This window comes from Dendronephthya gigantea, unplaced genomic scaffold, assembly GCF_004324835.1.
Source record: "Dendronephthya gigantea isolate DGI-Jeju-01 unplaced genomic scaffold, DenGig_1.0 000001F, whole genome shotgun sequence".
NCBI lineage: Eukaryota > Metazoa > Cnidaria > Anthozoa > Malacalcyonacea > Nephtheidae > Dendronephthya > Dendronephthya gigantea.
In genome coordinates, this window is record NW_021163011.1 from 5,482,238 (window position 1) to 5,494,847 (window position 12,610).

General features: G+C 33.1%; 1 protein-coding gene across 1 annotated transcript; it reads left to right on the forward strand.

The window, feature by feature from the left end:
• The first annotated feature begins 1,905 nt into the window (after positions 1 to 1,905).
• Positions 1,906 to 9,008, forward strand: LOC114528767 (SH2 domain-containing protein 4B-like). The gene is made up of 9 exons (XM_028550483.1): positions 1,906 to 2,058; positions 4,192 to 4,364; positions 5,038 to 5,248; positions 5,664 to 5,768; positions 6,066 to 6,277; positions 6,456 to 6,944; positions 7,264 to 7,649; positions 7,763 to 7,935; positions 8,436 to 9,008. The coding sequence occupies exons 3-9, from the start codon at positions 5,062 to 5,064 to the stop codon at positions 8,765 to 8,767; spliced, it is 1,884 nt and encodes a 627-aa protein (XP_028406284.1). The 5' UTR covers positions 1,906 to 2,058; positions 4,192 to 4,364; positions 5,038 to 5,061; the 3' UTR covers positions 8,768 to 9,008.
• Positions 9,009 to 12,610: the final 3,602 nt, after the last annotated feature.

Genomic DNA, 12,610 nt, shown 5'->3' on the forward strand with positions numbered 1-12,610 from the left:
AATCTTGTGAATGACCGAACCTGTATCTTATGCATTTAATATGTACTTCCATTGAGAATTATTAGTGTCAAATTAAACGCCTTTAGCTATTCTATCCTTTTGGCGTATGGAAAGAGCGATGTCTGACCCTGCATGCCATGCAAGAAAATGAATGAGACCGTGATAATCAATTTATGTTTTAAACCGATTACAGGGCTGTGCACGTCCATTAATTGTCAGTTGCAAAATTGACATAGTTTATTGGCAGAAAATGATATTTGAAGTATAAATGACGATGTCATGCATGAGTGAGAAGATTTCAAAAATCGACCCATGCATATATGACGTTTTCGTAGCGGCCAATGAGCTGTAGGCTTGATTCTATATAAAAGAATGAAGAAAGCCGTTTATGCTATTGGCTTCTTTACAAAACACTAAGGATAATCGTATAGCATGCCGTCGAAAATAAGTATTTTTAAGTAAGGAGCAGACGCACGTCATAGCTAAAATAGACCTATAGTAGTATAGTAGCCAAAAAACCTCTAGAAACGTCGTGAGGTTTTTATGTATTCTTTAGTTGTTATGCCACATTTGATGGGAAGTTATATACGTCATTGGCCACTTTGCCACATTTGATGGGAAGTTATATACGCGTCATTGGCCACTTATTATCTGCGAACAATCGTAATTCAGAGACATTCAGAGACTAGTATAGAGTAGGCAATATACTGATCAATATAATTAATGATGGGCTGGGCCAGCCTTTCTCTCTTTAAAGCAAATTTTATGCTTTAGATTCTAGTCAATTAACCATCAATTTTACTTTCATCCAAGAAGCAGTGTTTATGTTTTAAGAGCTTTACATTCATTACCCGGTGCCCAGAGCACATGGACAGGCAGGACAGTCAGCAACCAATCAGAAACCAGATTCTGCAAAAAACTGGATTATCGTTTTCTTCATTTCATTAAACTACAGCGCAAAATTTATGGATAACAAAAAATATTCATAAAGAAAACATGAATAATTCTGTTTTTTCCGTATGCAAAAACCCACGCTATTTATACCATTTACATACTTTACTGCCTCTGCAAGGTAATTTAAGGCCGGTTTAAATTTAATACTATGTAGAAGAACGCAAAGGCAGAGTCTCTCATTCACGGTCAGTAATATTTCACTATATTAGTCTTCTTAGAGAGTATACAAGGAACTAAAGCTGGTTTCTAAAAGGCAAAGAGAGTTCCCCAACTTCAATATGGAACACTACCCATTAAGAAGAATATGAAACTTCGCCGAGTATTTTTGCGAACGTGATGAAAAAATAAGTAACTTAGCTTGTAGGTACACCACGTAAGAATTTAAATACTTACGTGGTGTAGGGTGTACCTACAAGCTAAGTTACTTATTGATGTCACCATGCAAACATACAAGAATCGTTGTTTTCACTGATTAGTTTTAGAGCGGAAGAAAGCAAATTACCGAGGATTGAGAGGAAATGTTTTAAACTGATTAACTGAATACTAGTATGACATAGAAAAGACTTCATTTATCAGGTATGTTGAATCATTCCCCTAGTCCCCTTGGCTGTAGTGTTTTTTAAAATTATTCTATTCTAAAGGCTGTTTTCCAGTTACGCGTTTTTCATAGGCACGTACACGCACGTATAAAAGTTGAAATCCTCATGTACATGTTACCGTAAAGAACTTAAATGAATAAACCGAAGGAACTTAGTTTTCTGCATATTTGAGTATGCATTAGTTGACCTAGATGTTAAATAATAAAAATTTAAAAGCATTTCAAATTTTCCGTACGTGTACGTGCGTATAAAAAACGCGTAAGTGGAAAGCAGCTTTAACATTCCAGTTTATTTAGAGTTCACTACTTGAAGTGGGAAGTGCCTTATTAACTTCCGGTGAAGTGAAGTTTTTGCTGATCGGTTCATGTTATTAAAAGTTCATATTTCAAAGATCAAACTTTTGTTGTCTGGTAGTGTAAATCAGGGAATTTAATAAATCTAATATACACCAATTTTATAGAAACACGCCACGTTGCCTTTGTTCGTTGTGTGTCATGCAGTGAAGGTGAGTCTGCTTCACTTAAATTACTATGTTTACAAATGAAAATGCAGTCAGTGGTGTGGCGCTGTTGAGTCATAGCCCAGGCCATTTATTTAATGATTTTAATCCTTACCATTTTGTCATTAAATCAGAGAATTTCATATATCACTGTGACATATTTGCCATATTGTATAGTTATATCGTCTATTGTAATTCTTGTTTAATCTTTGCGTAAGCAAATTGAATTCGTTTGCAATAAACCTTAAAATCACATCGCTGTCATACCCATCAAATTGTTTTGTAGATTAATTAGGTTGTTCAAAGGGAAGTAGATATTTATTATATGAAAAAATTACAGTATTAAAGGTCCCTCCATGCAGGTGAACATTATTATAAAACTGTATGTCCGTATATTATTTAATAAATACAAAGTGCAATTGTTCACTGAACATGTACATAAGGCCAATGACCTGACTGCCAAAGTATCTTGTTTTAATACAAGGTGCAAAAAACATAAGGAAGATGTCAGCTAGGTGCCTTTAGGATTAGTAGAATCTTTGTATATTTGTCAGTTGGGAAAGCTGTTAAATTTAGACTCTGCTCCCCTGTTTATATATATAACGTTCGGTGAACATATAAGAAATCCAGACATGCTCTGTTTGTCAACATTTTTGGGGCTTACATAATTTGTCACTTGATAATTGGTATTCAGTGATAGGGTCACTTGAAACATCACAGCATATAGCGGTGGATTCAGCGTAAGTCAGAATAAATTATACAGCCAAATTTTGAATTCAAAATACTTAATAAAGATGCTATTGGTTATTCACCTCTAAAGAATTTTTACATGATATTATCCAATATAATTGCAAGTTAAAGCTGTAATAATTTATTCTGTGTTAATACCCTGGATCTGCCATCGACAACATAAATGAACAAATGTGAGAAGTATGCTTTGTAACAGCAAAGGTTATATTGATGTACAATTTAAAAATTGGGAAATCATCCACAAATGTGTGTTTGGAATGTTTAAATAAAATATAATAGGAAGTATCTCCAAAGTCTAATACATATAGGTACAAAGGTACAAATCATAAAAAAACATAAATTGTTGGATGTTCATCACATCAAAACAAATAATAACTTTAATATCATGTATATATTAAAAATTTGTGCAGATTAAAGTTTTAAGTTTGAAATATTAACCCTCTTAGAGATCCCCTCAACTTTATTTTTGCCATATCAGTGTTAATCCTCTCATTTGTATTTTATTACTCATCTGTGATTTATGACCCCCTTGTCTGTGTTTTATCCCCTCATCTATGTTTTATTCCTTCACCTGTGATTTACCCCAATTTTTGTTTCATCATTGCCCTTGTCTTCGTCCTTTACTCATGTTTTATCCCCTTTACCCTGCTTTATCCCTTTTATTTGTGTTTTTCCCCCAGGCCTAAATAATGTTTATCCTTGTTTTATCCCTGACCTCATTCATATTTTCTGTAGTTTAACTTCATCTGTGTTTTCCCCCTCATGCCTATCTGTACCTTCTGTTGTCGTTATTTTACCCATAGTTAATTTACCTAACCATTTTGAAAAGGCTTTCATTCTTATAAATTATTCTTTAATTAATTATAGAGATCAGCCCAAAACAAATACTTTTTAAAACAGTTTCTTAAATCATGGAGCACCCTAAAATAACCATCCTCATGAAATTCATAACAATTATTTGTGACATATTCAACTCATCTGAATGATTAAGTAAAAATATATAGGCATGTAATTTTCTGAACATGTATGCAAATTTATATGTAGTGAAGGCATGTAATGGCTGATTAACTGATATCGTATATCATTGAGACAAAAAGATTAGCTACAGTTGTATATATTATATATAATAATATATTGCTGTATAATATGTACTGTATAGGATCTTCAAGGATTGTCACTTGTAAGCATTAAAAGGAGTGAAATATAATATATATTTTTTGATGCATTTTTTCATAAATTGTTGCCTAAAGTAATCTTAAACTTTATAAACAATCATTTTAAATGTAGTAAAGAAATGTAATATTTGTATAACATCACAGAATAAAGGTACCTACAGTGAAGTTACATACACCATGTTTGTCAATACATCTATCGTTTTATTCTTTACAGTTTGCCAAAGATGAAGCTCATTGGAGATGATTGATCGTTTCATTTGTTGTTTCCTGGTTTTCATTATATTCTGTATCATGTTAAATATTATTGGAATCTTTTTTTTTTACTTGAAACACTTCATATAATCTTTTGCTTGGTTACTAATACCGAATTTATTGAACCTTCTAAGAGTAAGTATTATTATTGCACTATTATCATTGCACTTATAATTGATAAATTTTGTAAACTGCCCTAGGTTTCTGTCACTCCCCTTTAGGCTCATTCCGGTATAGATAATAAAACACTAGCGTTGATAATTCTTGACTATACGCTCATATGCTATGGATTGTACCAATAACGTCAATAACTTTGGTATTGCAAGCTTTGCTGACAAAACGTATGAAAAGATAAATTATACACATATTCCATGCATCATTTGATTCATTTCGTCTGCATGGCTGATACAAATAGACTGATAAGATACAGGAGGAGAATCGGGCTAAATCGAGCCCAGAGCCTACAGTCAGAATAACATGTTTTGAAGTAAGTTCTCCTTCAACAGATTCACAAAACTGTTTTATAGTTCGAACCATCCAAAATAGAATGAGTTACTATTTCTTTCTCACACATGAAGTGGCTTTCCTCTTCCCGACCGACGATCACATGTAGTATAAGACCTGCTCTTCTGACACTACTTTAGAAACGTATATTTACTGCGAATTTGACCTTAAGGCAACACCTCCATGTAGATGCTGTGTGCGTACAAAAACTTTCAAATAACACTGTACTTTGCGATTGGATTTGGTCTTGTGTCTTGATCTGCATTCTGCATATATTAGCAATAACGCCATTTTACCCTTCTAGGTTTTTGTAATAGCATCGTTCAAAATGCTTCAGCAAATCCTAAAAGACATGTATATAGACCCAGAGCTTCTGGCTGAATTGTCTGAAGAACAAAAGCAAGTGTTGTTCATCAAAATGAGAGAAGAACAAGTTCGTAGGTGGAAAGAACGAGAAGCTGAATTTGAAAAAAAAGAGAAAGTCATAAATTTGACGACGAAAAAGACGAACAACAGTATGTGGCGATCATTCAGTAGATATTATTTGTGTTAAACAAATATACAGTTTACACAAAAACGTTTGACGTTTTCACACAAGGGCCTTCGTCAGGAGTCTTTCGTGTTTTAAAATACATCGTATATGTTTCGTATATTAAACCACATTTCTTGATAAAAAGATGTTTCGATTATGTTTTGGGTCTGAGAGCCTCACACTCAATTTAGTATAGGACAATGCGAATTGAAGAGTGTGCTACAAGTCATGCCCTGTCAATGGTCGCAAATTTCGACGGACTATTGAGAATACCACATGCACTCGAAATTCACAATGGTCAGAACAATACTAACATAAAAATCTCCATTCAGATCTCCAAATGGAGTCCATGCAGAGTACATACATAGACTGCATCCTAGTGCATTGTTTTTTTGCAGAAAAAGGAGCGAACGTCCATTATTTAATGGGAGCAGACGGAAATCCGTGGACTTGGGTGTTTGGAGAAAGCGATGAAGATACGTCAGAAGACGAAAAAGAAAGAAGTAAGTGCAAAAATAATATGATTTTTCAAATTCAACCACATGGATGATGTTATTTTTCTTGGATTTCATGTCGAGTCGTAGATGTCATAGATTTTAGTGGTGGGCAACTCAAAAAGTGAGTTGACCTTGTGCGTATTACAAATATATGCACTACTCACTCCTTGTCCTTGATGTTAATAATTGATGTTATTGTGCATAATATCTGGTTTTAGTTTGTAGCTTCATCTAGTAATGACTCTTATCCTTCATTATGTTATCTTTCTGCAGTCAGTAGTCATACGTATTTTCACTGCATAGGTCTGCGAGCCTTGGAAGACAGAGAGGTCGAGCGAAAGGCAAAGGAGCTGGCAGAAAAGGAAGCCGCTGAGCTGAGAAGAAAGGAACTTGCTGCTATTGAATTGAGAACCAAGCAACTCAAAAATGAAGAAGAGAAACTCGAGAAAGATCGTGCTGAAAAAGAGAAATTACTCAATGCAAACAAACAATTGGTAGATCAAAACTATGCAAAGGTACAGACGTGCATACATATCATCTATTATTAATCTGACTATCATGGCTCAATCCGCAAGAACTGAACGGTCGATAAAGTCGTATCCAATTTGCCAATCGAAAACTGTAAATTCTTTTAAATAAATAATAATAATCCAGTTTATTCACTGGTTAAATTTTATATTAATTTTTCCTTAGGCGAAAAACAAATTTGTGATCAAACTTGATGAAAATGAGAAGCGGCAATTCATAAACCGAAATAATGTAAAAGAGAAAGAACAGGCGGATAGGCGCAAATTGGAAGAGTTGAGGGAAAGAAAGCGAAAGGAAGAAGAACAACGAGAAGCAGAGGTTAGAGAAAAAGAGAAATTGGAAAAAGAAAAATTGGAGAAAGAGAGAAAAGAAAAAGAAGAAGCGGATAAAAGAAAGGAAGAAGCAATGAGAAAAAAAGACGAATTGAAAAAGCAAAAAGAACGCGAAGAGAGACAAAAACAAGAACTAGCGAAAAAAGAAGCGGACGAAAAACGTATACGAGAGTTGGAAAAACAAAAAAAGGAGGAAGAAATGAGGATAGCGGAACTAAAAAGACTGGAAGAAGAAGAAAACGAGAAAAAGAGAATAAAGGAAAAGGAACTGAAAGAAAAACAAGAGCAGCGGGAGAAGGAAATTTATGAGAGGATAAAAAAGGTATGATTTATATATTCCAATGGCCTTGTGTTTCGTTAGTTTCAAACCTCCTCCCTTGTTAGCAAAACCATTCTCCACAAGTAACATGTCGCGTAGTCAATCTTGTGACTACGTTACTCATTCTGCTCCTAAAATCAGAAAAATAAGGTTGATATGTCGTAGTCAATGTGCACCATTAGAAATTTGAAAATTTTGTTTGTCCGATTGTTTGCCTCAATTTCAGCACTTTAAAAACCAAGATGTAACCACCGTAGTCCGTGCCTTTGTTCGCGGTGTCATCTTAAAATCCCTATTGACGGAATGTTGCTTTTCACTCTAGCAAAAAGAGGAAGAAAGGAAGAACGAGGAAGAGTCAAGAAAGAAAGATTACGAGGCTTGGATCGAACGTGAGAAAAAGGCGAAAGTTGCGGAATATGAAAGACGAAGTTCTGTCAGTATGGCGAGACGAGAAGTAAAACGTCGTGAGGAAGAAGTTAAAGAACTTCAAAAGCAAGGTTTTATCGAAGTCGCGAGTGGTTTATACCGACGTCTTTCACAGTCAAAATCCAGGGCACATCGTGTAGACTTAAAACAATCGGAAAGTATGAAAAAAGAGCGGCCAACTATTTCTTCACCTGAACTGATTAGCGCTACTGGAGCAACGATTCCAGTCCGTTCAATCAAGCCACCGAAACCAGAACGTTCGCCGCCCTCAATACCTCGGAGGTATGTAGGAAATTATAAATGCACTATCGTCTCGATTCCTCTTAACCTGTAACTTGTGACTATCAATTTTCACTTGACCAAAGCTATGAAATAATTATCAAGTTATCTTTTAGAAACACTCGTCTCGGTCCTGCCCCTCCTCCCCCAGTAAAAAATGGTAATCCTGTTCAACAGAAAAGAACCGATCGTCCACATAATCGACAACAAATTATTGAATGGTGGCAAGAGATCGAATTACCAAAAGGTTCCGGATTTCAAGATGATGCCGCTTTACCTTGGTTTCATGGTAAGAATATTACATCTATCGGAGTATGCTATAATGATCATATTGCATGCATGTACAATTTTTTGAATGGTGTAAAGTTGATAAACGCTTTTCTGGTAAAAGGCCAATATGCAGCACAGTATTGCCAATTTTAGCCCGCCAGAATAAAAATTGATTATCACACCTACATAAAAAGTCTTTATATAAAAAGTCATTTTGACGTAGTTTGCAAACAATGAAATTTTGTCATTCTTAATCTATTAAACAATTACTTATACACACATCCACACACACAAAAGAAAACATACGCATGACAATACGAAAACAAAACATTATTTCCAGATTAAGTTTTAAGTTTGGAACGAATAGAGTCCGATTAAGTGTTCAGAGATGGTGTATAGTTTCTAATAGGTTACATATTATCATAACTTGAAAATGATGCACGCTTTAGCATCGAAACGTCGTTTGATAAAAATAATATCGCTATAATTGTTTGTGTCAAAATTAACTTTTATTCTCAGGTATAATATCAAGACAGGAAGCTGAAAGTTTGTTAGAAGAGAGACCTGTCGGTAGTTTTCTAGTCCGTGTTAGTGAACGAGTTTGGGGTTATACAATCTCGTATCGAGCTGCTGATCGCTGCAAACACTTCCTTATTGACACCAGTGACAATTCCTACCAATTCTTTGGTCACAATCAAATAGCACACGCCTCGCTCAATGATTTAGTAAAATTTCATCAGACCAGGCCTGTGTCTGGCATCGGAGGAGAACTTTTGTTAAAACCTTGTGGACAGAAAGATGTCAATGAACCTGACTATAAAGAACTTGTCTCGCAAACAACAACAATCTAACAAACAAATAATTGAAAAATCAATATATATTTTTTAAAAACGAACTAGAAAATAATTTTGTACGTTGATAAAAATCTAACTATATTCATTCGCATTGGAATCTGAACTGTGGTAAATACTGTATGTAGAAAATTTATTAATTGTTTAGTATATGTAATTCATTATAATTTATAAATCATATAAATTGTTTATTACAGTTTACTTATAGTTACCTAAAAGTATAATGCAAAATTATTCGGAAGATGTACGCGATGCCTTTTGTTAAGGGACTACATTACAATCACGATTCGCAAAATGGCTTTTTTTCACCTTCTTGGCTGTAATCACATTCGAATGTAGTAGAATTTTCACCATGTTTTTAACATTTTTAGAACATTTTCAAAAGCCGTCAATTTTGACAAAAATGGTAAGGGGTATACCTCTCACAATTTTCGCCCAAATTCACGAATTTCTCAATGAATTGAAAATGAATCTCTCAATCTTTGCAATTTTCAGCATGTTAACACATTTTTAGAAAATTTTCAAAAAATGGTGGTAACGGTTCCCCTTACAATTTTTCATAAATTTTTTTTAAAAAATGTGTTAACATGCTAAAAATCACTTCAAATATTCACTAGGATTAATCTCTATGGTTTTTGAGAATATTTGGTACTATGTTTTCCTATGGTAAGGGCCTTACCATACGACTTACCGGACGACTTTCAAAAATTTTCTAAAAACGGGTTGATGCTGAAGATTGCTTCAAATATTCACTAAGACTAAACTCTTTTGTTTTTGAGCATATTTGGCTTGTTTTTGGAATATTGAAAAATCATCATTTTTGGCATGGTACGTAAGGTTCACCATACCATTATAGCAAAAATTGACGAATTTTGAAAATTTTTAAAAAATGTGTTAATATGCTGAAAATGGCTTCAAATATTCACTAAAACTAAACTCTTTGCTTTATGAGCATATTTAGTTTGTTTATGGAACATTGAAAAAGTTGCCAATTTTGGCCAAAATGGTAAGGCTACCCCGATTTTGGCCAAATTGACGAATTTTGAAAATTTTAGCTTCAAATATTCACTAAGACTTATCTCTTTTGTTTTTGAGCATATTTTTTATTTTTTTCTGGAACATTGAAAAAACATCATTTAGGCATGGCACGTAAGGTTCACCTTACCATTAAAGTCCATTATAGCAAAAATCGACGAATTTTGAAAATTTTCCAAAAATGTGTTAATATGCTGAAAATAGCTTCAGATTTTCACTAAGACTAATCTCTTTGGTTTTTGAGCATATTTGCTTTGTTTCTGGAATATTGAAAAATTCATTATTTTTGGCATGGTACGTGGGGCTCACCTTAAAATTTTCGCCAAAATTGACGAATTTTAAAAAAATCCAAAACACGTGTTAATATCCTGAAAATGGCTTCAAATATTCACTAAGACTACTTTTTTTTTTGAGCAGGTTTGGCTTGTTTTTGGGATATTGAAAACGTCATCATTTTTGGCATAATACGTAAGGTTCACCTTACTATTATAGCCTAAATTGACGAATTTTGAAAAATTTCCAAAAATGTGTTAATATGCTGAAAATTGCTTCAAATATTCACTAAGACTATTTTTTTTGTCTTTGAGCAGGTTTGGCTTGTTTTTGGGATATTGAAAAATTCATCATTTTTGGCATAGTGCGTAAGGTTCACCTTACTACTATAGTCCAAATTGACGAATTTTGAAAATTTTTCCAAAATGTGTTAATTTGCGGAAAATAGCTTCAAATATTCACGAAGGCTATTACTCTTTGTTTTTTTAGCATATTTGGTTTGCTATTGGAACATTGAAAAAATAATCATTTTTGACATGGTACGTGGGGCTCACCTTACCATTTTAGCCCAAATTGACGAATTTTGAAAATTTTTCAAATATGTGTTAATTTGCAAGAAATGGCTTCAAACATTCACTAGGAATAAAAAACTCTTTTGTTTTTGAGCATATTTGGATTGTTTTTGGAATACTGAAAAATTCATCATTTTTGGCATGGTACGTGATGCTCACCTTCCCATTTTCGCCAAAATTGACGAATTTTGAAAAATTTCCAAAAATGTGTTAATATGCTGAAAATTACTTCAAATATTCACTAAGCCTAAACTCTTCTGTTTTTGAGCATATTTAGCTTGTTTTTGGAACATTGAAAAAATTGTAAATTTTGACCAAAATGGTAAGGCTACTCCGATTTTGGCCAAATTGACGAGTTTTGAAAATTTTTCAAGAATATGTTGATATGCTGAAAATAGCTTCAAATATTCACTAAGACTAATCGCTTTTGTTTTTGAGCATATTTGATTTTTTTCTGGAACATTGAAAAAGTCATCATTTAGGCATTGTACGTAAGGTTCACCTTACCATTTAGCCAAAATTGACGAATTTTGAAAATTTTCCAAAAATGTCTTAATATGCTGAAAATAGCTTCAAACTTTCACTAAGACTAATCTCTTTGGTTTTTGAGCATATTTGCTTTGTTTTTGGAACACTGAAAAAATTGTCAATTTTGGCCAAAATGGTAAGGCTACCCCGATTTTGGCCAAATTGACGAATTTTAAAAAATTACAAAAATGTGTTAATATGCTGAAAATGGCTTCAAATAATCACTAAGACTATTTTTTTGTTTTTGAGCAGGTTTGGTTTGTTTTTTGGATATTGAAAAATTCATCATTTTTAGCATAGTGCGTAAGGTTCACCCTTACTATTATAGTCAAAATTGACGAATTTTGAAAATTTTTCAAAAATGTGTTAATTTGCGGAAAATAGCTTCAAACATTCACGAAGACTATTACTTTTTGTTTTTTTAGCATATTTGGTTTGTTATTGGAACATTGAAAAAATTGTCAATTTTGGCATGGTACGTATACGTGGGGCTCACCTTACCATTTTAGCCCAAATTGACGAATTTTGAAATATTTTTAAAAATGTGTTAATTTGCGGGAAATGGCTTCAAATATTCACTAAAACTAAACTCTTTTGTTTTTGAGCATATTTGGTTTGTTTTTGGTTCATGGTACTTAGGTTCACCTTACCTTTATAACCAAAATTGACGAATTTTGAACATTTTCCAAATATGTGTTAATATGCTGAAAATGATTTCAAATATTCACTAAGACTAATCGCTTTGGCTTTTAAGCATATTTGGTTTGTTTTGGAAAATTGGAAAAATTGTCAATTTTGGCCAAAATGGTAAGTCTACCCCAATTTTGGCCAGAATTGACGAATTTTGAAAATTTTCCAAATTCATGGTAACCTTTACCATTATAGCAAGAATTGGCGAATTTGGAAAATTTTGTAAATATGTGTTAATATGCTGAAAATGGCTTCAAATATTCACTAAGACTAATCTCTTTGGTTTTTGAACATATTTGGTTTGTTTTTGGTAAATTGGAAAAATTGTCAATTTTGGCCAAAATGGTAAGGATACCCCGATTTTGGCCAGAATTTACGAATTTTGAAAATTTTCCAAAAATGTTTTAATATGCTGAAATGGCTTCAATATTCACTAAGACTAAACTCTTTTGTTTTTGAGAGCATATTTGGCTTGTTTTTGGAATATTGAAAAATTCATCATTTTTGCATTGTACGTGAATTACGAATTTGCATTACGAATTTTGAGAATTTTCCAAAATGTGTTAATATGCTGAAAATTGCTTCAAAGTACAAATATTCACTAAGACTATTACTCTTTGGTTTTTGAGCATATTTGGTTTGATTACTTTAGTTTTTAAAATTCACAATTTTAGTAAAATGGTAAGGCTACCCCAATTTTCCTCAAAATTGACAAATTTCGAAAATTTTCAAAAAATGGCTTCAA